General features: G+C 34.3%; 3 protein-coding genes across 6 annotated transcripts; 2 read left to right on the forward strand and 1 right to left on the reverse strand.

Moving 5' to 3' along the window:
* The first annotated feature begins 771 nt into the window (after positions 1-771).
* Positions 772-6,623, forward strand: LOC108202517 (uncharacterized). 2 transcript variants are annotated; one of them, XM_017370954.2, is made up of 10 exons: positions 772-1,057; positions 1,290-1,340; positions 1,444-1,807; positions 2,856-3,238; positions 3,518-3,767; positions 4,043-4,208; positions 4,655-4,757; positions 5,312-5,440; positions 5,832-6,053; positions 6,133-6,623. In XM_017370954.2, exons 3-10 carry the CDS (start codon positions 1,498-1,500, stop codon positions 6,409-6,411), a joined length of 1,842 nt encoding a protein of 613 aa, XP_017226443.2. In that variant the 5' UTR covers positions 772-1,057; positions 1,290-1,340; positions 1,444-1,497; the 3' UTR covers positions 6,412-6,623. The 2 variants fall into 2 exon arrangements, with proteins under 2 accessions (XP_017226443.2, XP_017226444.2); XM_017370955.2 differs by having other exon boundaries at positions 1,447-1,807.
* LOC108202516 (uncharacterized) lies at positions 6,214-16,902 on the reverse strand. 3 transcript variants are annotated; one of them, XR_001803132.2, is made up of 6 exons: positions 16,564-16,902; positions 15,174-15,409; positions 14,163-14,976; positions 11,564-13,705; positions 10,896-10,975; positions 6,214-6,436 (listed from the first exon to the last, which is right to left on the reverse strand). XR_001803132.2 is itself a non-coding variant. In XM_017370952.2 (4 exons), the coding sequence occupies exons 2-4, from the start codon at positions 15,405-15,407 to the stop codon at positions 11,622-11,624; spliced, it is 3,132 nt and encodes a 1,043-aa protein (XP_017226441.1). In that variant the 5' UTR covers positions 15,408-15,409; positions 16,564-16,902; the 3' UTR covers positions 11,504-11,621. The 3 variants fall into 3 exon arrangements, 1 of the variants encoding a protein (XP_017226441.1); XR_010287691.1 differs by lacking the exon at positions 16,564-16,902 and adding an exon at positions 16,132-16,486; XM_017370952.2 differs by lacking the exons at positions 6,214-6,436; positions 10,896-10,975 and having other exon boundaries at positions 11,504-13,705.
* On the forward strand, positions 7,052-9,709 carry LOC108201699 (receptor-like protein 46). The gene has a single exon (XM_017369985.1). The coding sequence runs from the start codon at positions 7,052-7,054 to the stop codon at positions 9,707-9,709; it is 2,658 nt and encodes an 885-aa protein (XP_017225474.1).
* Positions 16,903-25,209: the final 8,307 nt, after the last annotated feature.

The raw sequence follows: 25,209 nt of genomic DNA on the forward strand, positions 1-25,209 counted from the left end.
GAAATTTGAAAAAATAATACGTAGAAGGATTTTTTTATACACCTCAAATTACGTGTCCAAACTCAAAGCGACTAACATTTTGGAACGGAGGGAGTATTACAAACTCAAGTCTAGGTTTTTCGCAGGGTGCTGAAAAATGAAAAATATTTTTATATTTTCTAAAAATAAATTATTATAATACTATAAGAAGATTATAAAAGTGATGACCAGAGTATGTTGTCGAAACGGTTTTTCATTTATATTTTTATTGAGACTCCAATAAATTATATTTTATAATGTTTTTTTAATTATAATTTTTTTAATAAAGTGTAAACGTCAAATTTGTATCGAGGGAAAAAATGTTTTAGATTTTTTTTATAAAATTATACTCTTCTGGTCCCCTGAGTTGTATACGCAAGGGAAGTCGCACACTCACTTGCACACACTTTAATGCTCCTCTAAAATATTTTTTTATAATTTATTTTAGATTACTTTTTTCTAAATAAAATTTTAATTATCAAATTTTTATTCAAAAAAAAACTTAAGAAAATAAGTTATAAGATCTTATAAAATTAAATGAGACGGAAAATGTATTTTATAGAAATCTAAAAATGATAAAAAAAACAAAAACAAACAACCTAATTTTGAGTAGAGTATGGACCGGCACTATCTTCTTTATCAACATGGGTCTCTTTATATAAGAAAGGTAAAAAACAATCCTGGATGTAATAATTTTTCTCTTAAAATATATAATAATAAAAAGAAAATCTTGACAAGAGATATGTATAATATCTAAATATCTGTGTAGATTTCGGCTATTAAATTATCATGAAAATATATCACAGAAGTTCTGCGGGATGCAATCTTTATCTTTAATGCTGGAAATCCAAATTTAGAAGTGGTGCTCAACAGGTGTCTTATGCATGTTTTGTGTTGTTCCTCACAAGCCCACCTGGCTGTGACTCTGTGAATGTGAGTGAATACCTCCAAATTCATCTCTACTTGGTGGGGTTATTCTAGTATCATGAGTTCTGTTTTCTAAATCTTTCAGCTTGTCTGGCTGGCTGTGTATTCAAAGGTAAGCAAGTCTTTTAAGTTGGGTTTCTTACTTTCTTGTAATTATGCTAACTTGTATCATATGTGTCTAATTATTGTCCAAAGGGGTCCATTTGATTTTTATTGTTTTTATTTCCTATGTTTCTTTGGGTGCACTTCAAATGATTGGTCTTTTTCTGCCCATGTATCCTTAAAATCCTTTTGTTTTTGTGTGTTGGAACTTTTTTAAGTAGATTTTAATTATGTGGGTGCAGTTAGGAAGATGTTGGACCACCAAATTACAGAAGACAAGTAGTTTTGAGAATGTGAGTCACTCATTTCCTTATTCTTACACTTGTGGTTTGAGGGGGGTTGAGTTTGTGTCTGAAAAAGAAGTGTTTCATGTGATTTTACTTGATTGTTGGTTAGAAGACTAGGTTCACTCTACTGGTGCCTGCTTTTATTTGGTTGTGTTTTGGGGGCATGGCAACTTCTGCCAAAGAAGACTTGGAGGCTCAAAATAATCAGAAGCCTCTTGATAGAGCTGTGTCACACAGAAATTCTACAATCAAGAACCAGAAATCACTTGAAAGAGTCGTTTCACAGCGAGCTTTTCAGATGAGTAATTCATACCCGTGTCAGCTATGTGTGTTGGGTTTTCTTTGTGGGGTTTGTATCACCACTGTGTTTCTGGCTGCTCTTACCTCTTTTGGTACTCTCGAATTTGGTTCAGTCTCCATTTCCACATTCACTACTGGCCCTCTGTCATCAGATTTTGGCTCAAGAGTTGGGGGTAAGTGAAACTTCTCTTTTACTTAATTGCATTTTAGGTATTCCTTTGTTTCTTTTTTACCTCTAATCTCTGATATTTTATGGGAGTTTAAATATTTTTCTCAAGTACGAGGATAGAGGATAGGGATGGATATTTACTGCAATAGTTTTGATTGTACTTCAAAAATGTGATTGTTCTTAATACTAGTGCAACGATTTACTTTTCAGACGACACTAAATGATCTTATTAACAATAAGGTAGGGAAGAAGCTCTAAGATTTTAAAAATAAACTAAAGGGTCATCAGAATTATCAAAATGTCCTGCTAGATATGTCGGAGTTACTGACAAGGTTCACTTGCCTGATATATATGAAAATTGTGCCATGTTTGAGATTCATATATTTGGTAATAATGTAATATGTTTTCCTTGTTTCAAGCATATCAGGAATTATCTAGAAAATTTAGAAGGAGATTCTTTTAGTCAGAATTGAAGCAGAAGCTTTGTACAAAAGTCCACAACAGTGTCCCAAGAGGACTAGTAGATGGAACATAAAAGTTAACCTTAACTTGTCTCACAAATTTCATTTCTTATTCATTTTTATATTCCATGATTGAATTATACTCAAAGTTGCCAACTGATGATATATTTAACACCTTGAACTTCTATTATCGTATTTCTTCTCTTCCTTCAATATAGTCAACTACAGCCACCTTGCTAAATGAATTTTATCAACTTGTTTTAATTTGTTTTTGTTGTACTCCCTTAATTCAGTATGCAGGGAATAACACTTGTCTAGAAGTATTAACTATATGCCGGTAAAAATTGATACTCGAAGACAGTGTTACAGATCATATATGTTTGTTGCTGTAAAGTTAATTTTGTTTCTGAAACAGCATTGAGTTTATATTATTATTTTCTTTGCAAAAGTAACTGAGGTGAATACTTTCTGGATTCCCCTAAGTAAGTTCTGTTCATGGATCGTTAATGACCCTTTAAACTACTTAAAGTCTCTAATAATAATTTGTTTCGATTTCGATTGGAAAATTAAGATATTTTTGATACTTTGTAGATGTTGCGCAGAAGGTATCAGCACTGGATGTAGAAGAAAAGTTTTACTCTGAGAAGAATAGTGAACTTTCAATTGATGAAAGAGTGACCTTTATGTACTCAAGTTGGAGTACTTTTCTAAATAAATCACTTGAGGACTTCAAACTTCTAAATAGTAATGGATTAGGCTTACCTGATCCCCCCAATCCCAAAGCTCCTCATTTAGAAAATTGCAAACTGAATGCGGAGGTAAATCAGCAACTTGATGAACGCATGAAAAATAAGCTGCTACCACCATGGACAATATGGAAGGGGACGTTAAACAATTACCTTCTCTCGTCTGCAGAAGAGCAACTGAGGAATTACAACTATCGGCCAATACCTGGAGCTTCTTATCCTCCATGGGTACGTTACCAGTTTATTGTGCTAAAGTAATATGCTTTTTCTTTTTCTTATATGCAAATTCGGGTGAATATACTACAAGCAAACAGGCCAGTAATTACGTAGATATTTACTGAGGGAATAGATGTGTACTGATCTCCTAAATCCTAACTATAGCTACTTTTCAATGAGGTTATGGTTTGGGAACTGTTATGTCCTCGGTTTATGTAGATAATCTCCTGTTTTGACCTTTATGTTACGAGGCTCCACTTATTGGTATATACAAATTTGTGGGTTTGGCAGATCACAGGATCAGATGAAGAAAATTATCCTCTAACTAGGAAAGTGCAAAGTGACATTTGGTTCCGCCAACATCCCTCAAACTGCAGTGATCCTAGCGTAAAGTTTCTTGTAGCTGACTGGGAAAGACTTCCTGGATTTGGGATTGGAGCTCAGTTCGCTGGCATGTGTGGGCTTCTCGCTATTGCAATTAATGAAAGAAGGGTACTTGTCACAAATTACTATAATCGTGCTGACCATGATGGCTGTAGAGGTATAATTTCAGTGTGATTTTATTATTTCCTGAACAATATGAGCAAGAATTTATTTTTCAAGTCACCAACAAGATCAGTAGTAACTTACCAACATCCATATCTTCAACATGTTTTTAATTGTGGTTTACAACATTTCTAAAATATTTATATCAATACTATTTTTCAGTACTGCTGACTGTTTAGTAATATAATAATGATGGACATGTCAAAAACTTGGTAGTAAAGAGACTTTGAAGATTGTAATATATACTAACAATGTTTTATCCTAATATAGGATCATCACGCTCGAGCTGGTCATGCTACTTCTTTCCCGAGACATCCCAGGAATGTCGGGATCGTGCATTTCAGCTCATGGGAGAGAAGAAAGCATGGGAAAAAGGAACGATAACTACAAAAGAAAATTATACCTCGAAGGATATATGGACTGGACGTATTCCCAGGCAAGCTGTCCTACATCTTAGAATTGTATACTTCAACAATTTAAGCATGTGGATGATACGATTACTTATTTTTCATTCCTGACCTATGTGCATCATGTATGATTTTATTCCTTAATTTACTCACACTGGAATCCAAATTCGAGAAGCAAATCGTAATATTCCTTTATCATCTTTCCGAGTCTGAAGTTCTTCTCCAGACAAACTTTCTCTTTCGTTCATAAGCATATACTCCTGACATCTTCTAATCTTCTCTATCAACTCAGGTTGAAACATCATTGTAGAAACTTTCTGGCTTCTATCCTCAGAAACACATACCTCTATTTCTAATCTTTCAAATACTTTTTTAAGTTCTTCTACTGAAGTCAATAGATCTAGTCTCTCCTTTCCGCTTAAAGCATCTGCTACGACATTTAAGCATGTGGATGATAAGATTACTTATTTTACAGGGTATGGGGTTATCCTTGGAGTTATATGCAGCCAACAACAGAAATTAATGGTAGCCTGCTTTCACATCATAGGAAAATGGACAGAAGATGGTGGAGAGCACAGGTACAACTATCATACACAGCAGAAAAAGAATATTCTTCTGGCAATGTGAAAAGTCACAACTTTATCTGATATCGACATTTCTCAAACAAGTGATCAAGTATTTATATGAATCAGTATATAATTCTAATCTCCAAGTTCATTTCCTTTAAAGCAGTATAAACACTTATTGGGCAGAATGAGGACTATAATTCTTTTAAATACAGTTGAACATCAACCAAGAATCTAGCAGAAGTATTTTCCCAACCATGGGTGACAAATTTAGGACCCAGACAGTTTGTGTATCTACGTGTAATCATAAATGTTGGCTTCTAAGTTTATAACCCCTTTCGAAATTTTCATCTACCATGTTTTGCAAACCAATATAGCTAGAATGATTCCGATCTTCTGCAACAGAATCTTCATAGCGTGTACCTAATATTTGTCCACAGGTCATCCCTGCCTTATACTTCATATATGGACAAATTTACTTGAATGATGTATATATGTAATTGTTCATGTTTGGTAGATAAAGTGTTGCATGTCTTTACATAATTATCTTTCATGTTATTATGAAGGCCATTCGCTATCTTATGAGGTTTAAGTCGGAGTACACATGCAACTTACTGAATGCAGCGCGGCATGCAGCATTCGGATTGGAAGCTGCCAAACTGGTTCTATCATCACGGTCTGAAAATTATTCAACGGTATGTCCTGTTGATAGATAAACCTCGTTTATAATAGTACAATAGCCACAAAGTATATAGATATAGCCGCCACCTATGTCACGTGGACTTGGTGCAGATAACAAGGAGTAAAATGCAAAGCGGTGGCCGAACTTTATCCGCTTTTGCATTTGAGTGGCTAGATTTGCCAATGGGTGGCCAGACATTGTTTTTATGTTTCAAAAAAATGGCGAAGGGCCACTTTTCTGAGAAAACACTAATATTTTTTTTCTCAAAAAAGTGGCCCTTAGCCACCTTTTTGATGAATTAAAACAATTTAAGGTTCCGCATAGGGATATTGTCCAGGATTAGATTAGAAACTAGTATAAATAATTTTAAATGATAATGCCTTCTAAGAAGTGTCTATGTACAGAGCACTTCTGTTTCAGATAGGCATAAGGCTGACATAGAAGATTATGTATGGTCAAATCATAAGCCATGGATGCCACGACCATTGCTGAGTATGCATGTAAGAATGGGCGACAAGGCATGTGAAATGAAGGTTGTCGAATTTGAGGAATACATGCGTCTTGCGCATCGCATCAGAAATCGCTTTCCCCATCTCAATAGTATCTGGTTGTCCACCGAAATGCAGGTATAATTTTAGCATTTTTATTAATTTCGTTGTAAATTCTAGTACATTAGCTTACTTGATATTCATCCAAAAACTCCAGGAAGTTGTTGACAAGTCCAGGTCATATCCTCACTGGAAGTTTTACTACACAAACGTTACGCGGCAAGTAGGAAACATGACAATGGCAACATATGAAGCAAGTCTTGGCCGACAAATCAGCACCAACTACCCTTTAGTTAATTTCTTGATGGCTGCAGAATCCGACTTTTTCATTGGCGCATTAGGTTCCACATGGTGCTTCCTCATTGACGGCATGCGGAATACAGGAGGGAAAGTAATGGCCGGTTACCTGAGTGTCAACAAGGACCGTTTCTGGTAGATCTCAGGTAGCTGCTGGTTATTGTCTGTATATAATAAGTATAACTGTATAAGCACATGTATAGAAAATAGGCTGATGTAATATAATTCAAAGTTTATACTACATGCTTCTGTTTCTAGTTCTGTTAGCTTGAATGGAGTAGTCAGCATGCAATGGAGCTCAATATTATAAAGCATGTCCAATGGAGTTTAATCTATTTTCATCTTATATTCTCTGTGCCATTATGCACATGGTATGACGAGATTGTTATCGGAAAGGTGAAGAAAGTTTCATGGTCACAATTTTTCCTGAAAAATAGTATAAAAATCAAGCCTCGAAAATCAAAGGTGAAGGAAGCTTCATAGTCACAGTTTTTCCTGAAAAATAGTATTAGAAAATCAAGCCTTGAAAATCAAAAGTGAAGGAAGTTTCATATATTCACAGTTTTTCTGGAAAATAGTATAAAAAATCAAGCCTTAATAATCAAAGTGGGAGCCCTCTAACGCGGTTATGAGTGTGCATAGTCAAGCATTGCTAACCAAAAATTAACAATTAATAACTTTATCAGTAATTGCCATACAATTACTAGACCAGTCATAAAAGCAATTCCATTTACTTTAAAAGGTGAACTCCACTGCACAATATTTAGTTAAACACAACAATGGCCAAACCACTAAGCCTAATCAAACTTCTTCTTGTGCATTGCTTCTTCATGTTCATGTTCATGTTCATGCAATGCTTATCTTGTCCTGCTCATCAAAAACAATCCCTTCTCCACTTGAAATCCTCCTTACTCGAATTATACGAAACTACAAACTCAACCATATTTGGCTTGGAGTCATGGAACTCTAGTTCTGATTGTTGTGCATGGAACAGAGTTGTTTGTAGTTTGCATTCGCGTGACATCACAGCTTTACACCTTAACATACTTCTTCCTCTCGACGACTATAATTATGATGTTCCTTTCGTTGATGTAACAATCTTAGACCCCATTTATAGCATTAGATCTTTAATGCTACTTGACATCTCGGAAAATTATATGGTGGGGGAAATTTCAGACACAGGTTTGGTGAATCTCACCAGACTAGTTCACCTTAGCATGAGCTCTAATGACTTTGAAGGCTCGATTCCAGCACAACTTTTCCACTTGAGGTCTTTGCAGTTTCTTGACATCTCTGGGAATTTGTTAGAGGGGGGAATTTCGGGCAAAGGGTTGGCTAATCTCACCAAAATAATTCACCTTGACATCAGTCAAAATCGATTTTATGGCTCAATCCCATCACAACTTTTCGACTTGAGGTATCTGCAGTTTCTTGGTTTAAGTGCTAATTCTTTAACGGGGGGTTTAAGCAGTGAAGTTGGCAAGCTTGGAAATCTGAGGACATTAAAGTTGGGAAATAATTTTCTTGATGGGAATATTCCTATGCAGATTGGAAATCTGACAGAGTTGCAGCAATTTGTTGTCAATGACAACAAATTTTGGGGTCAGATTCCAGATACAATTGGAAAGTTGAAGGGGTTGGAAATTTTGGATTTGGGTAATAATCATTTCCATAAGCAAATTCCGAGTGCAATTGGAAACCTGCTCAACATTTCTACTTTGTCATTGCAGAATAACAGTTTCAATGGTGTAATCCCACCATCAATACGAAACTTGAGCAAATTAGAAACACTTCACCTGGAAGATAATTTGCTTTCTGGGGAAATCCCATTGTGGTTATTTGACAGAGAAAGTCTTAAAATTTTGTATCTTGGAGGAAACAGATTGATTTGGGATAGCAATGTCAAATTAGTTCCCAAGTGTGTGCTCTCTAAACTCTCTCTCAGATCGTGTCAAGTTTACGGAGACATTCCAAAATGGATTTTCACTCAAAAGAATCTTGATGTTCTTGAACTGAGTGACAATCACATGACAGGAGAATTCCCACTATGGCTTGCTGAGATGAAGATTGAAATTTTACTACTGTCACGGAACAAGCTTACTGGTTCAATACCGTCTAGCCTTTTCCGATCTACAAGGTTATCACTTTTGGCACTTTCAGAAAACAATTTTTCAGGAGAGTTGCCAAAAAACGTAGGTGATGCTACTAACATCAAGGCACTTATGCTTTCTGCGAACAATTTTTCAGGGGCCATTCCAAAATCCATTGCAGATATACGTCCACTATTGCTACTGGACTTGTCAAGAAACAGATTCTCTGGCAACACACTCCCAGCCCTGAATTCTGCACCCTTGCTTCATTATGTTGATCTCTCCTCAAATGAACTATCAGGTGACGTTCCTGTGTCATTTAGTCATGGAATCAGTATTCTTGCCCTCGGAGAAAATAAGTTCTCTGGCAAGTTGCCAAAGAAGCTGGCAGACATGAAACAGCTTGTCCATCTTGATCTCCATGACAACAACATTACCGGTGTTTTCCCAGAATTTCTCTCTTGTATACCCACTCTTCAAGTCCTCATTCTACGTAACAACTCTCTCCACGGTTCATTGCCACCTAACTTATTCGTGAACCAAAGCAAAATCCTAATTCTTGATCTTTCAAGTAACAATCTTGTTGGAAATATCCCGTCAGGGTTGGGAAATCTAATGGCGACGTTTACCACACTGTACGGTTATCCATATGGGACAGGTGATACCGGACTATGGGTGAATTGGGTTGCCGGTACTGTTACAATGGTTAGTGACATGTTGAGCTATACAATTGAAATCAATGACTTAATGGTGACATGGAAAAAGTCTGTACGAGGTATTTCAAGTCATAACCGCGGAATCTACTCATTGTTGGACTTGTCAAATAATAAGCTGTCAGGTGATATTCCAGCTTCATTAGGAAATCTCAGGAATCTGAAACAACTCAACATCTCCAACAACAGACTCTCCGGACACATACCAGGAAGTCTCGGGGACTTGGAGAGTATAGAGAGCATGGACTTATCAACGAACAAACTCTCTGGTACAATTCCACAATCATTTGGAAAGCTAGAGCAACTCTCTGTACTAGATGTCAGTAACAACAAACTAAGTGGTAAAATTCCGCGAGGTAGACAGATGGACAGAATAAACAATCCAAGTTATTTCGCTAATAATAGTGGACTATGTGGGATGCAAATCACGGTGAAATGTTCAGGAGACGAGCCAAAACCAGGTGATAATGATGACGACGACGACGTTGATGAAAAAGAGCCCTGGTTCTTGTGGACAGGGCTGTGGATCGGATTCCCACTCGGCTTGATTTCATCAGTATTAACAGCATTTCTTGGTGGGTATTTTGTTATACCAACAACAAAGTACCACTCTATTCATTTCAGGCACAGATGAATGCAGTGTATTGTCTAGCACTTCAAGCCCCTGGATCACTTCAAATATTTAGCGCGGTTAATACATTGCATTGGCTCAGCCAATTTGGCTGTTATCTTTTATATAATTGCTATATAAAAGCAATTATATGATTTTATGATTGGCTTCTTTCAGTTAGGTTTTTTCCTGAGTAGAACCAAAAGTTTTATGTGGATTCCTGTTTCCTATATTTTTTTAAATTGATTATGGCGATGATTAATCTGTGTTGAGTTTGTAAATTTCGGTTTAAAAACCGAACCGAAAAAGAAAAAACCGAAGTATTTCGGTTTGGTTTGAAAAGCAAGTTCGTTTTAGTTCGGTTAGGTTATTAAAAATATAAATCTTCGGTTTTCGGTTATTTCGATACGGTGACCGAACCGACCGTTTGCTCAGCCGTACATGGGCTGGTCAACCCGCCTAAACAAATCCAATCCGACTTTATTTTGACCAATCCGAACCGCATTTTTCCAACCCGATATATACTTGGGGTGAAAATACATCAACTCGATTTTAATGATTTGGATTTGAGTTTTGATTTTTTCAACCCGACCTGATACATAAAATTAGGGGAGTTAAATAAATATACATTTTTGACCCAACCTAATACATAAAGGGATTATCCCATTGATTTAACTATTTTTACTTATCATGTTAATTTATATGATCATTTCTGTTATATGTATGTGTTTGGTATGATCCCTGATACTCAGAGTAACATCTGATTATTGTGCATGGGTTGAAACTCATGACAACGTCACTTGATCAATTTAAAATTATAGATGATGCATATGTTTGATACAAAAATCACTTTATGATTTTTACAACTCTCATATGAATTACTGTTATAATATCTTCTTTTCTTAACGTTATAGCTTACAATTTATGCATTGCTAATTTATTTTTGAACTTCATTTGTTTTCTGATATCCATTAAACCGATTAATCCGATCCAAACTGATCCAAACCAAAATATATTTTACGGATTGGGTTTTGAATAATTTTTCTACGAGTTGGGTTGAAAATTTACGAGCCTCGCTTAATTGAGTTAGGTTATTAAAATCTATCAACTCGCCCGACCCAATCCGTGTATACCCGTAAAAGTAACATACATTATAATTCAATTGAGAAGTTAGCAACACATATATCATAATAGCACACAGCAAACTAACCTTGTTCCATGAAAACGATAGTTGTTTAAGCTGAGAAGAAAACCCCGATTGGGCATTCAAACGATGAAGATATGAATCTCCTGAAGTAGTGTCAACAAGTGAGGGAACACTAATGTCAGTACTGATATATGGAGCTCGATTTGCATCTATAACCCAGTGAACCAAGTAAACAAATTCATCTTATTGAGGTTGAGTAAAGTAGTACTAGTATTGATCAGATCATCAGGTACTGGTTGAGGAACGGTTGGATCAATATGATACGGAGTATATAATGATCCTGAGCAACGTTTCGAAAATGAGTAGCCCAACAAGTGTATTGGACATTGTAAAGATCAAGAAAGAAAGGTATGAACTTCCTGATGTCCATGTAGTCGGGAGAACTAATCTATTTACTATGTCTCAGCCATGATGGAGAACGTTTGTTAGGGTTTCAGCGCCTGTGGGATTAGCTATACATTTTTATGAATCAAAATACAAGAATTCCGAGGTCTTCACCTAAAAACATTCATGTTAATTGCTTTTGTTTAGCACCTAGGTTTGGCAGAAATTTATGTCCTTCATTGTCATTTGCATGGGATTATGGGAGTATTATACGAAGGAAAACGGTGGAAAGCAATCAAACTGCATTCGAGGACAATGTCAATTCTCCAATAACCAAATGTTTTTACCTGTAGAAACTTTCTCTGTAAAGGCATGAACATAAAGTAAGATATTCTGAACTCAAAATTATGTCATTGCAACTGCCGGATTGTTAGTTGCAGCACTTCTTTGCCGTCGTGGACGTCTAGTTGTTTTTCCCCACCCAGTTAAGCTCACATCCTCTACTCTAGCTTCAATACCATTAAAGTTAGGCAATAGTGGATTGCAGACTGGAGCCACAACAACGGAAGGGGAGGGATCAACAATGCATCTTCTCCTTCCTCTAGTGCCGTTCCTTCTTGTTGTTCCTCCATTCCATTGATGTCCAGTAGCTCTCATTAGTCCTCCAAATGTCTGAAGATCTTCTGTCACCTCATGTCTTGACAAAGAGACGAGACCTGGAAGGACATCCCTTTGGAAGTCCTTCCGTATCCTCCCTCTCCTTGCAGGGCCCTTTCGTGTTCGACTAGGTACTGAAGTGGCCCCTACTTCCAAGTTGGGGATTTCAGGTACAAAAGGCTCAGGCATGTAGTCTTCTTCCCGGGTCTCTGTTAGTTGCAGTGTCATGACCTCGTAATCATCCAATTCCCTGGGCGCCTCAATTTCTCTACAATTTCTGCCTTCATAATCTTTGCAAAGCTTCCTTTCAAGTTCTTCAGCCGAAGAAGAAATTACATCTGCAAACCATGTGAGGGAGTCCGGCAATTCAGAACGGTCTAACTTAGTACATTCAATATGAGGATCTCGACTGTAAGAGGAGATGGCAACTATTGTTTCCGCTGCATATTTTACAGCTTGATCCTTTTGCTGCTCAGTTTTGTGAAGTTTTGATTGCAGGGACCCCTCAGGTAGTTTTTGTTCTTCTACAGGGAAAAGAGCATCTGCAGTGTTCTGAACAGCAGGCGCTTCCAGATCTATCTCAAATGCAATCTTGACCTTCCCACTGGTGCTCGCGTGAGAAGACACTAATATATCTTCATCTTCGCTTACACAAGAGTTCAAATCAATGTTCCTGAAGTTGTTGACTTTTGTATCATTTCCCTTTTCTGATAAAATAGCTTCTTCACCAATCTGTTTATTGAACTCCTCGTCCACCAAATTACAAGCTACATTAATATCAAATCCTCTATAATTTCCTTTAGTTTTTGTGCTGACATTATTACAGGAACTTTGAACTGATGCAGAGTCATTCTTTAAGGTACAAAAGTTTCCGAATACGGGGAATCCAAGTAATTTACCATTGTTTACAGCAGCTGAAGCAGAGCCCCTGTCCACCCTAACATGACAACTATTCGAAGCAGCAATTGGTAGAGAATTAGAGTCTTTCACTGTTTCATCTTTAAGCAATTGATTATATGAAGCCTCCGGTAAACCCGAATCTAATTTGTTCCTTGTTATGGTGGACACAACGTTACACATCGGCTTCCCTCGTAACCATGGCAAATCCGGATTAGGGTCTCTATACTTCCTTTTTCCATCTAAAATTTCATTACTTTGAGGTAAAGTTTCCTCGTCAGATGATTCAATTGGGAGGACGGCATTTAAGTCCAAACCCTTCACAGGCTTCAAATTTTTGATATCTGATTCTCTCAAGACATTTTTTAAACCATGGCCTGTCAAGTGCTTTGATGGTACAGCATCAATCTCATTGCATTTCAGACTAGCATAACCAAATGATGATGCTTTTGTTGATAGGCCCGTGGAAACCAATGAGGAGCCTAGGCACATTTCATTCTGCATAGGAAGTTTGCTTCCCAGACTAGGGTTCAACCTCGAACTACCATTTATATCCCCATTTGAGGTTTTAGATGGCCTGGCATATGGTGAAGTCACCTTCTCAGTCGAGATAGATTTAGGTTTTTCCCAAGATGTGACAGAGTGTGACCAAGAATTGGCAACATTAGAAGAATTATGCCACTGATGGGATTTGGAGATATGGGAGGTCACAACTGATTCTGAAGGGTTGTAATTAGAGCGGCCGCAACTTCTATTAGATAACTCGTAACTAAGATTTCTCTCTGTCCTTGTTTCTTCCTTCGCATGATCAGTTGGAAGAATTCCCTGATGTAGATTAGGCTGGCCAGGCATAAACGGCATTTGCGGGGAAGGTGTAGGCAACTGCTCTGATTGGTAAAATGTGGGCACAAAATTCGCATCAGCTCCACGGTTCCCTGTAAAGTTTGCATATCCACATGTAATGATAAGCAACAAAAATACGAGATAAGAATACATTCTATTAATGTGGCTACAACTTAATAGTTAATACTATAGACTCTTTCCTGATAGAAACTGCTTTGTCAGGTACTGAGTAATGAGGTAGCTTTAAAGGTATTTATAAGGGCACTGTCAAGGAGATTTATAACCCGTTATACTCTATAGATGTTCAATTATTTATGATTGTAGCAAACATGACACAAGCATATGAAAATAGTTGAAGTTTGAAAATTTTGTCCAATTACAAAGAATGAATAAGATATCTCTGCATAGAACTTGCACACATAAAAACAAAATCCATGTATCGTTAGCAGTCTGGGGCGAACATTCCAAGTTTAAAGCAATACACTAGAGACATCAAGGAAAAGATTAATATTGTAAAAATTATAATTAAAAAAGGATAAAGAATTTTACCTGCTTCATACATACAGGATAACCACCCTCTCCTGGTGCCTTTATTTGTTTCAGATAAATCAACAAAATTCCCATTACTTCTCCCACCCTTGGAATTGTGTGAAAGGTCTCGGGATAAATCAATAAATTGTGACTTCGATTTAGCAGTGAAATTGAGGCCTTTAATATCTCCATAGCTCGCAGAACGACCAGAAACATCGACAATTTCAGGTAAATTGTTTCCCTCAACCTGAACTGGTTCATTAAGGTCAGCTAACATAGGGATCTTCGGACTTAAATCAGATAAAGTATCTCCCAGGTCATTAGTCTTCCCACCACCAGTATATTTTCCTGTACTATTTCCCTGTGAGAGTCTATGATCGCTACTGGTAGGATAAATTCTAGCACTTGACATCTCAATATCCTGGAAATGCTCTTCTCTTTCTGTTGCATATTTGTCAGCTGAGATTTGATGATTAAACAAACTTTTCTTAACCTTTAATGACCTAGAGTCTAAACAAACAAGATCCTTTTGATCACATTTGTTGCGGTATGGAACTAGATCAGCTTCACTGTTATGTCCTTTCAATTTCATGCAACTCGAAGGTAATTCAATGACTTCAGATCCCAGTATGGAGGGTCTGGCGCAACTAGGTTTAGCTAATGGAAAGCTAGGCGTTTGCCAATTCCTGACTTCATCGAATGGCCTTTGAGATGGTAAGATGCTGGATGATAACGAGGTCTCAACTGATCGATGGTGATTATATAGTTCCTTCCTTCGGGCTTCTTCCATCATTTCCCTCTGCACTCTATAAATGCGATGAAGTTCATATACCTGGACGACAACAAGATCCTATTTAATCAAGAAATCTAAAATAAAATGTTGGAACAATAAAGAATATAGAAGAGCAACTACGCATGACAATGCCAAATAAAAACCTTTTTAGTGTCAAATATGAGAGAGCCCATCCTATGTATAAACTATAGATACTGAGAACAGGGAAGACCACGGATATATGACAAAGTATATACCTGGTTTTTGAATACCGTATCATGCTCAATCATCTTCACTTTTAGAACATCCTTCTCATTTTCTGGATATCTGTCTCTTACCGTCCTCTGCATGAAGCCTTCACAGTAATGTCCATTAAGCAAGTTCTTATCTCCGTGAAATGGAGACCAAATACTAGTACTTAAATCCTCATTCATATCCCTAATGGAGTAATACCCGGGCGTGTAGCTTTCACAGTGCACTTTAGTTCCCATTCCTGAAGCAAAATATACATATTAAAGCCTGAACACTCTAGGATGAACTATACTTATTACCACAACTTTACAAAAGCACAATAAAAATGCTGAAAATTAAAAATCTAACATTAGTTTTAGAGCATGTGAAAGTAAATATTCTACTATGACCAGGATACAATATTCAATGTACTTAGCTAAAAAAATTCATAATTAGTATCTAGTGGCGCTACCAACCCTCATATCCATGATATAAAGCCAATATTACTTCAAATTTATTCATTTTTCCCAAGCATCTAGAAGGTCGAGTTTTTGAAACTCCAATAATAACATCAAACTCCGATACTTTTAGCTGAGCAAACATGGCACCCGGCAGTTCCAATTGTCCAGATGCACACAACAACAATAATTTCATGTGAAATCTACAACTTCAAAATTTTCATCTACAATTTGTTTGATAGAGAATCCAAATTTGAGCATTCAGAATTGGGAATGCAGACTATCAATTCAAATCGTACATAGAATCTGAAACATGATGGAAGAAAGAACATGGTAACAAGTAATTCATTCTTTTAGGCCTAGCAATTTGTTAATACATAAAATCCCGACATACATAAGAACATACGCAGAAGACTTGAATAGCAACAACTCAGTCTCGCAAAATATCCAATCTTAATAGGCACCTAATATGGCATCTAAATCTCAGCCAAATGAAAATTATAGAGTTAACAGAACTTAAACTTACATTCTGCCATATATACTCATTCCAATTTGAAGTCCTTGACAACCAAGAACATAATCAATAGCATGCCGAATATAATTAGATGTCGAAAAATCTAGATTACATAGTAAAATTATGAGAGATAAACCCTTCCAATCTCGAAATCAATACAGAATTACAGATACAAGTACTCCAATAACAACAGTAAGAGGAAAGTCATTACTGAAAAAATAAAATAATATCTACAATCACCAAACAAACAAGAATCTAACTCAAAAGGGAAAGTACAACAGTATACTGATCAACTATCAAATCCAACATTTCATCAAGTAAGCTACTAGACAAAAGTCACAAAACACAAATGCATAAAATTAATTATCACCTAACACAACCCAATATAAAACAAATTAAAAAACTTGAAAATCTCATCAGACATGAAATGAAATGAAATTTTACCTCAGACCCACATCATAAAACACCCTCTTTTTCAAGAATCAACCATAAAAATTGAATCTTTACACAATCCAAGAACCCAAGAATTTCCAAGAAACTCTAAAAAAATATTAAAAAATTAATAATAATTTAGAAGAATCTGAGAGAGAGAATAAAGTGGGTGGATTGAAACACCATTTATGGAGACTTGGATGATGGTCAGATGGAGAAAAAAATAAGTAGATTTTGATCAGCTGGGCCAGTGTGTGTGATGAAAGAAAGGTAAAGAAGTTAGAGATACAGAGAGAATGTAAGTATATGTAGGAGTATTTGTTTTAATAATAATTATATGAGAGAGAGTGTGTGAGAGGGAGGGGCTAGATCCCAGATAAGAAATCTTGACACAAACAAACGAGAGAAACAGTGACACGTTACTTGTCAACATCTTGTCTTTATTTTCTTGCATTGAGTTTCCTTGTACAAATTTCTGAGATCTTGAGGTAATGAAAAATTGAAAATACTTATTTCTACTGCTCGGGCACATGTTAAGCATCAAATTCAATAAATTTGGTGGATTTTGATTGGCTTCTACTCTTTTATAATGGTGGACTCCCTACAAATTCACCAACCACACCAATAAAAATCCACCAAATTTATGGAATTTGATGCTTAGCATGTGCCCATGGGACAAACCCTTAAAAATATTATTCTGGACTTTCTTTTACTCCCTCCGTCTCAATTTATAGGTCCATTTTGGAATATTTAAAATATAGTTTATGATTATCAATAGAAATTATAAATTATAGATTATATTCTAATTTATAATAAATATGCTACATCTTGTGAAATATAGTTCTCTTCGATGAGGGACTTTTTTTAAATTTATTTAAAACAAGTAGAAGCTGGTACAAAGTCGTTGAAGTGCGGTTTTACTTGGTTCACGTGATTTGCAGGCTATTGCGTGAGTTTGTGGGTACACCCAGTGAGCATGCGAAGGATAGTGACTATTGCGTGAGCTATTGGATTTACCGGTGCGCACCCAAAAGGATAGCGGTTGTGGATTCTACGTTAAAAAAAATATTTTATAATATTAATAATACATGCTCGCTCGACAGATCGATTTAAATAATATAATATATTATAACATACACGCACGAATATATAAGAAAAGATTACTCGCGCATATAAATTAATATATATAAACATAAATTAATAATTTATCTCACATGCGAATAAAAAATAGTTGATGGACAAACTGAAAATAAATTATTAATTTATATTTACATATAATTCACATATCAAATAAAAAAAGTAATAAGAGACGGAAATATTTATTGAATTATTGCACATGACAGGACAGTAGTAGATGGAACAGCTGCAAAAAATTCCTGCGCACCATTCTCGTACAGGCCCATAGGATATACTTACGCACGTAGGAGTAGTTTCAAGAGGGTAAGACAGTAATTTAATCATTGTCACAGATCCTCCGTACATGTATTTTTATTGAGCCGGAAAGTTGGGCTTTTCTCGCCTCAAATCCCGATGTCGGTCCATCAAGGAGTTCATTCATGGCAAACAAGATTAACATGACCTGAATTTTATTTTATATTCCTCCCATTTCAAAATAATAGTCGCTTTGACTTTTTGCACATATTTTGAGGTGCATAAAAAACATATTTCTAAATATTATTTTTTAAATTTTTTTTTGAATAAAAATAGGGATGTTAAACTTTTATTCAGAAAAATAAAAATTCAAAAATAATATATAGAAGCATATTTTTTTACACCTTAAACTACGTGCACAAAGTCAAAGCGACTATTATTTTAGAATGGAGGGAGTAGGTATTTTCACTTTGTCCATCAACTATTTTTTTTTATTCACATAGAAATTTTTTGTTGATAAATTTTTTCGGATAGGGTTTATAATTATTAACGAGATTGTTGCCGGTATAAATCTATCATCTCCTCATGAGTGGTTGTTAGTGTGTTCATGAATATGCATCAGAAAATTTGTTATTTTTATTGACAACATGCACTTTGATTTATGAACTCCTTTAGATGGATTGATTATATAATAATTATTATTATTTTGAGTTGAGTTTTCTTGGTAAATTAAAATTTTGATTAGACATTTTTATTTAAAATAATTAAAAATAATAATCTCTTCTATATATAATAGCAGAACAGGGAGTTCGAAATAATTTGAAATACAGGAAGTATTATATTGTTATATTACTTCAAATTTATTATGATGAATTTATTTGCTCATAATATGAGTACATAATTATTTTCACAAAACAAAAGTCTTTATCTCAAATTCTAAATTCTAAATTAATAAGCTAACATAATACAAGAGTTCATGCTAGCGGTGAAGTTGAGTTGATTCTCCCACAGTTCTCCGACTCTCTGCCTCAATATTTACTTAATATTTCGAGACTTTACCTACATCTTTGCTATATACTCCCTCTCTCTCAATAAGTTTTTTATGTTATTTTTCATAACATACTCTGAGATTTTTATAAAATATAAATAATGAAGATAAACGATCACATGAAACGAGAGTTAAAAAAGATATTTCGCCATAACGATTATTCCCTCGGTCTCGGTCATTTATATACAAATGGTTCAGATGAGGATATCGCCCTCCTCTAGTCTATGTGGTCCTTGACGCACATGAAGAAGGAATCTACTGTAATAATCACGGCACAGTTATCAAAGTATGTCGTTTGTTTTATCTTTTACTCCCTCCGTCCCCTGAGTAGTATACATTGGGGGACGGGGACGCGGCACGGACTTTAATGCTCCTGTAAAGTATAGTTGTGTAATTTATTTTTAAAATTTTCTTTTTCTGAATTAAAGTTTGGATGTTATATTTTTATTCAGAAAAAGAAAATCTCAAAAATAAGTTACGGAATTATATTTTATAAGAGCATTGAAATGCGTGTCGAACAGTTGAAAAGAAACGTATACAATTAAATAGGACAGAGGGAGTATGCACTCATATGTTTTTAACGAGAAAATGAAAAGCAATTCAAAAATGGTGCTTTGTTGTACGAGCTTCAGATTCCTAATTTGTCCATTTACTATAATTTTCTCACATCAAATCGATAGGAAGCTATTTTCCCAACATCTTCTTAAATAACGTATGCTTTATTTATTCCCTAATAGTTGACTTTTACACATACTCCCTCCGTCCCCCTGAATTGTATACATTGGGGACGGGGACGCGGCACGGACTTTAATGCTCCTGTAAAGTGTAGTTGTGTAATTTATTTTAAAATTTTTTTTTTCTGAATTAAAGTTTGGATGTTATATTTTTATTCAGAAAAAGAAAATCTCAAAAATACGTTACGGAACTATATTTTATAAGAGCATTGAAATGCGTGTCAAGCAGTTGAAAAGAAACGTATACAATTAAATGGGACAGAGGGAGTATTTTATTATATTTTAACCGGATTCTTAAAGTTATAATTTTAAACTTTTAATCAAATTAATTTTTTCAATTTTAATTCAGAAAAAGATAATTTGAGAATGATAATTTTAAGAGTCCGGTCAAAATATCGACTGTGTGCAAAAAGTTAAGCCTCTTATAAAAAAATGAAAAAGTAATAACATACAATTTGAGTCTAAAATTGTATATTCTATATCTTATATCTTATTATGTGAGTTATGCATGAGTCAATAGGGGTGATCGCGGTTCGGTTTGGTTCGGATTGGAGGTAGAACTGGAACCAAACCATACATTAGCGGTTTTTTAAAATCTTAAACCAACCCGTGACCCGCAAACCAATTAACCCGGACCATGCGGTGCGGTTTTTTATGGTTCGGTTTAGCGGATTGATCGGTCTATGACTAAGACTTTTAACCAGAGATGAGGATTCATGAATAATACTAGAAAATAAGGTTTCATTTTGTCTCCATTTGCACAATTTCACATAGTTAAATTAAAATACAAACTTTAGTCTAATAAAATGCATAAACTTGAATCGAAATCTTGGATTACTGAATTAGTGAATTAATATAACTTGTAGTTGGTATTGATAACAACCCAGCAAGTATAAACTAATAAATTAATATATTTATATAAAATTAATATTTTGTATATATATAATATTAAATATTTATATTGTATATATATAAATATGCGGTTCGGTTTTATAACGGGTTGGTTTAATATAAAACCTAAACCAACCCACAAACCACGGTTTTTTAAATTAGTCGAACTGAAACCGTAAACCTCATTTCGGTTTCGGTTTGGATCGGATTAATATCGGATTGATTTATGCGGATTTTGCGGTTTAAACCAGACCATGATCACCCCTGTGAGTCAATACTTAAGCACATGATCTTATAGTTTAAGATTTTGAAAATTAATAATATCATATCATATCATCTCTCCAATATAGATATTAGTGAATGGCGTTTACAGAGTCTCCAAATATTGAGCAAATTAATTAACTAAATCATACTATTACTATGACAAGAGTTTCATGCACCAGTAGTTTTGTCTAGTGGATACGATAAATCGAAATTCGATCATTTTTATTTATTATCACGACTTAGAGATGTGAAGCTGTTTCTCCAATGGTGGTGGGGTACTATACTACTCTACCACTACCAGTAAGTTAAGCTGTCACACAATATAATTATGATTTTATATTTATAACCAAACCTAACTATCTTCTGTCACTTTCACTTCTCATAGGAAACTATGAAAGGAATCATATGCTTATCACTTTTCAGTTTCCATGGAACATTAGAGGGGTTTATTGGATTGAGATTTTAAAGCATTTTTTTCATTCATGAAATTTGAGGGTATTCGATTGAGATTGTTTGAACTCTATTAAAATCTTGAGGTATTTAATTGGGATTTTAAATTATGAAACAAAATCCGGTGGTATTTAATTATGATTTTAAATTATGCTTTAAAATCCGATAGTATTCAATTGAGATTGTTTAAAATCCATTAAAATCTAATGGTATTCAAATGCTGGTAGATTTTTTTGGATTTCATAAAATGATGGATTTTGTGGCATTCTTCAGTGTATTTTAAGTTTTTTGAAATCCCACCAAAATTAATGAGATTTTGAAGCATTGTGCTTAAATCCTATCAACTCTGCGACATTTTATTAACAATCCACACAAAATCAAAATCGCATACAATCCATTAAAATCTATAGACTAAAAACAATTTATTAAAATTCCAATTGAATACATCCCGTTAGTTACTTTGGATTTCGAAATAGCCGGTACTTAAAAGATATTCACCGTATTAAATCCAACATATAAAAGTCAGTCGGTGGTTTGCAAACTGATATAATCAATTACAGGTTAAAATCATTAGATCTTCTATAGCAAATACATTAAAAGTGTATATCTAATATTAAATAATATTTCCTATCAAAGACAAGTCACATAGTATTCCATATTTTGATAATTAAGATATTCTATATTTTACAATATTTAAGATTCGAATTTGACTCTCCACAACTCTTAGTATAATCATAAATGATTATAGACATTAAAGGTGGGGAGAATCAAGTTCGACTCTCCACCACTTCTTCTAATCTTATAGTTTACCATAGACACAAATATAAAAGATAAAACTATAACACGAAAAATAAATTTATGATCAGGAAAAGATCCACTCTTACATTTAGGTGCTCTACAAGTTGTTTGACTTTTTCACATATTTTCATGAGAATTTGTTTGATAGTAAAAAAATAATATTTTTATAAAATCTACTTCTATCTGATTTATAACATCTAAAATATAATTTTTTTTGGTATTAATAATAATATTTAAATATTTTTTATTAATATTTAATTTTAACTATTTATCAAATAACAAAAGTTAACTGTTCATATTTATTCTACGATATCATATCAAACAATCAAATTACTACGATACCATATCAAACAATCAAATTAATTTATTTATATTTACTATATATAAGTAATTATACTATATACAAGGATATAATATTGGAGATAATGTCCTAAATAATATATTTTTTAAATGTAAATGTTTATAATATCAGATTCTGCATTGCGTGTCCAAAATACCCAATGAAACTCGCATATTCAGCTTGTGTATACTTAATTTAAAGTTTAAACACCACAAGCACAGGGCATTCACTTTGTTTTTAAGATCAAGATACTAGTGTGGGACTAGGCCGTAAATGGATCGGATATCCGATCCGACCTGATCCGATCCGTGGTTAAATAAATGGATATGGATCTTTATTAAAAAAATCCGATCTGCTAATAATCCGATCCGATAATAATCCGGTCCGATAAAGAATGGATATGGATATAGTCAAATCCGATCTGTTAACGATCCGATCCGATTCATGCTTAACTATATTACATATTTTATATTATATTGTATTATAATATAATATATATTATTAATATATTACGTACAAAATAAAAATTCTTAAAGATACAAGACAAAACCCTAAATCATATTTTCTTATAATCGATCAACCGCTCTTAATTCTTGACATGGCTCTCACTCTTGTTATCCAGTTAATCTAATAATCACTCTTTTTTTTTATGTAGAGTGAGTATAAACACAGGAGCTAACTCTTCCACTTAAAACCTCCTCAATCACCTGGTTCCGTATTTAAGACATTTTTATCAATTTTAATCCTTATTAATAGAGGAGTAAATCATAATTTGCTTCCTCCAAAAGTATTAAGCAACTTATTTATTATTTTTCTATTTACTTGATAAATTCTGAAGTTTTTATAGGAACAACCAACAAAGTTCATATTAAATACTGCTTTATTAGTTTTTGGGAAAATGAACTTTTTTACCACTTAACTATTTAGCTTTTTAGAAAATTACCACCCAATTATATATTGATATGTTTATGCCACTAACGTTATATGTGGATTTGAATATTAGCAATCCGTTACATTCTGCACACTTCCGTTAATTAAGTTGCCAGCCTGGAGTACTGCAATGCCAACGTGTTCACTATTCATCTTATATTTATTAATATTTATATATAACGCAATTTTCATGTTTTATTAACGGATCCTTCACTCTAATTATATTACTTCCTCCGTTCCTATTTACTTATCACTTTGACTTTTTGCACGTAACTTAAGATGATTGAAAAACATAATTCCGCTCATTATTTTTAAAAAAATTTTCTATGAATAAAAATATAAATTATAAACTTTAATTCAGAAAAAGAAAATTTTAAAAATAATAAGTAGAAGTATGTTTTTTAATCACCTTAAATTACATGAAAAAATATCAAAAGTGACAAGTAAAAAAGGACGGAGGTAGTATTAGATAGAAAATTATTAGAATACTAGAAGACGGTCACCTCCAACTTTCTTATGTTTTTAAAAATTTATGAAATTTCTCAAGCTAGTGCATATGACAAAAAATAACAAAAAGAAAACCTGCTATAGTGGCATCAGAAGCATCATTCGTAGAACCATGCAACCATTCTGGCCTTTATCAGTTTAAGCTTGAGGTCTTTTTCTTAGAGCAAGTCCAACAGTGTCCTAGTTCAAGCCCTAAATATAATATAAAAAATTATGTCCTAGTAGTTTAGGACATATTCAACTAACTTCAACTCCAACAATGTGCCTTATTTTCTCTATATGTTTAATATTTTATTATTAAAAGTTCACTTTTATCATTAAAACATAATATAAAGTAAAGAGAGAAGGAGAGTGTTGATAAGAATTTATTATAAAATATGAGATAGGGCAAGGAGAGAGAGTGCCCCAAAAATAGGGCTTGAAGGAGTTGTCCTAGTGATATAAGGCATCACTAGGACATTGTTGGAGCAGCCTTTTTTATCAAATGCCCTAAATTTTAAGTTAGGACATCAATTTGAGGCACTCTTGGACTTGCTCTTATATCAAATATGGCATAATGCAGCATATTGTTACTAGCGAGTATAAACCTGTACAGACCAAACCTATGGTTAGGAACTAGATAACTGCAATGATGAACCAGACTCTTACAGAACTGATCATACCAGCTTTCAATTTCTGGCCGGGAGAAGTAAATACATCAAAGCATGCATTACTAGTATTTTACTTTGCAAATCCTACCTTCTACCAGCATACTACTTCGAGACCAAATTTGAGGATGGAAAGACCCGCAGCTTCAATTAAATAATAAAAAAGGTACATTACAGAAATATCAGTGCAACACTAATACTCAGTAAAACACACAGTAGTAATAATTTGGAAAAGAAACAATATGAAATGAACAAGAGATAGACAGAAGACAGAGAAATATCAGCAGATATCAAGTCTAATACTCATATTCTTCTAATAATTACTTCTTTGCTTTTTTTAAGAAACGCTCTAATAAAAGGTCATTAATCTCAACCCCATAGATGGTATCGCATTTACCTCCCTTGTAGTAATATATTCCTTCCCTTGTTTTGAATTCACCCCCATGATATATCTCAAGCTTGATAGTGTCCATTAAACCTGTGACAAAATAAATTAGGGAAATGGTTAAGAAAATAACAGATTGATTTTGATTCTGTCAAATAGCAACGAGATAGGTATGTGTATGACTTGATCATACCTTAGTTTCCTCTGATCAGTGCTTCGCTGCAGCGGGTTGTTTTAGCAGGAAGAGCCCTGGACTCCCATGTATGAATATAACAGAGGTTTTTTTGTTGATC

The sequence above is a fragment of the Daucus carota genome, chromosome 9, assembly GCF_001625215.2.
Source record: "Daucus carota subsp. sativus chromosome 9, DH1 v3.0, whole genome shotgun sequence".
Taxonomy (NCBI): domain Eukaryota; kingdom Viridiplantae; phylum Streptophyta; class Magnoliopsida; order Apiales; family Apiaceae; genus Daucus; species Daucus carota.

Excerpts from the sequence above, each read along its gene's own strand:
- LOC108202517 (XM_017370954.2), top strand. The coding sequence starts at position 1,498 with ATGGCAACTTCTGCCAAAGAAGACTTGGAGGCTCAAAATAATCAGAAG. Across the intron at positions 3,768-4,042 it reads TGACCATGATGGCTGTAGAG|GATCATCACGCTCGAGCTGG; the intron begins GTATAATTTCAG and ends ATCCTAATATAG. Across the intron at positions 6,054-6,132 it reads GGTTGTCCACCGAAATGCAG|GAAGTTGTTGACAAGTCCAG; the intron begins GTATAATTTTAG and ends CAAAAACTCCAG.
- LOC108201699 (XM_017369985.1), top strand. The coding sequence starts at position 7,052 with ATGGCCAAACCACTAAGCCTAATCAAACTTCTTCTTGTGCATTGCTTC.
- LOC108202516 (XM_017370952.2), bottom strand. The coding sequence starts at position 15,407 with ATGGGAACTAAAGTGCACTGTGAAAGCTACACGCCCGGGTATTACTCC. Across the intron at positions 14,977-15,173 it reads ATACGGTATTCAAAAACCAG|GTATATGAACTTCATCGCAT; the intron begins GTATATACTTTG and ends GTTGTCGTCCAG. Across the intron at positions 13,706-14,162 it reads ATCCTGTATGTATGAAGCAG|GGAACCGTGGAGCTGATGCG; the intron begins GTAAAATTCTTT and ends CAAACTTTACAG.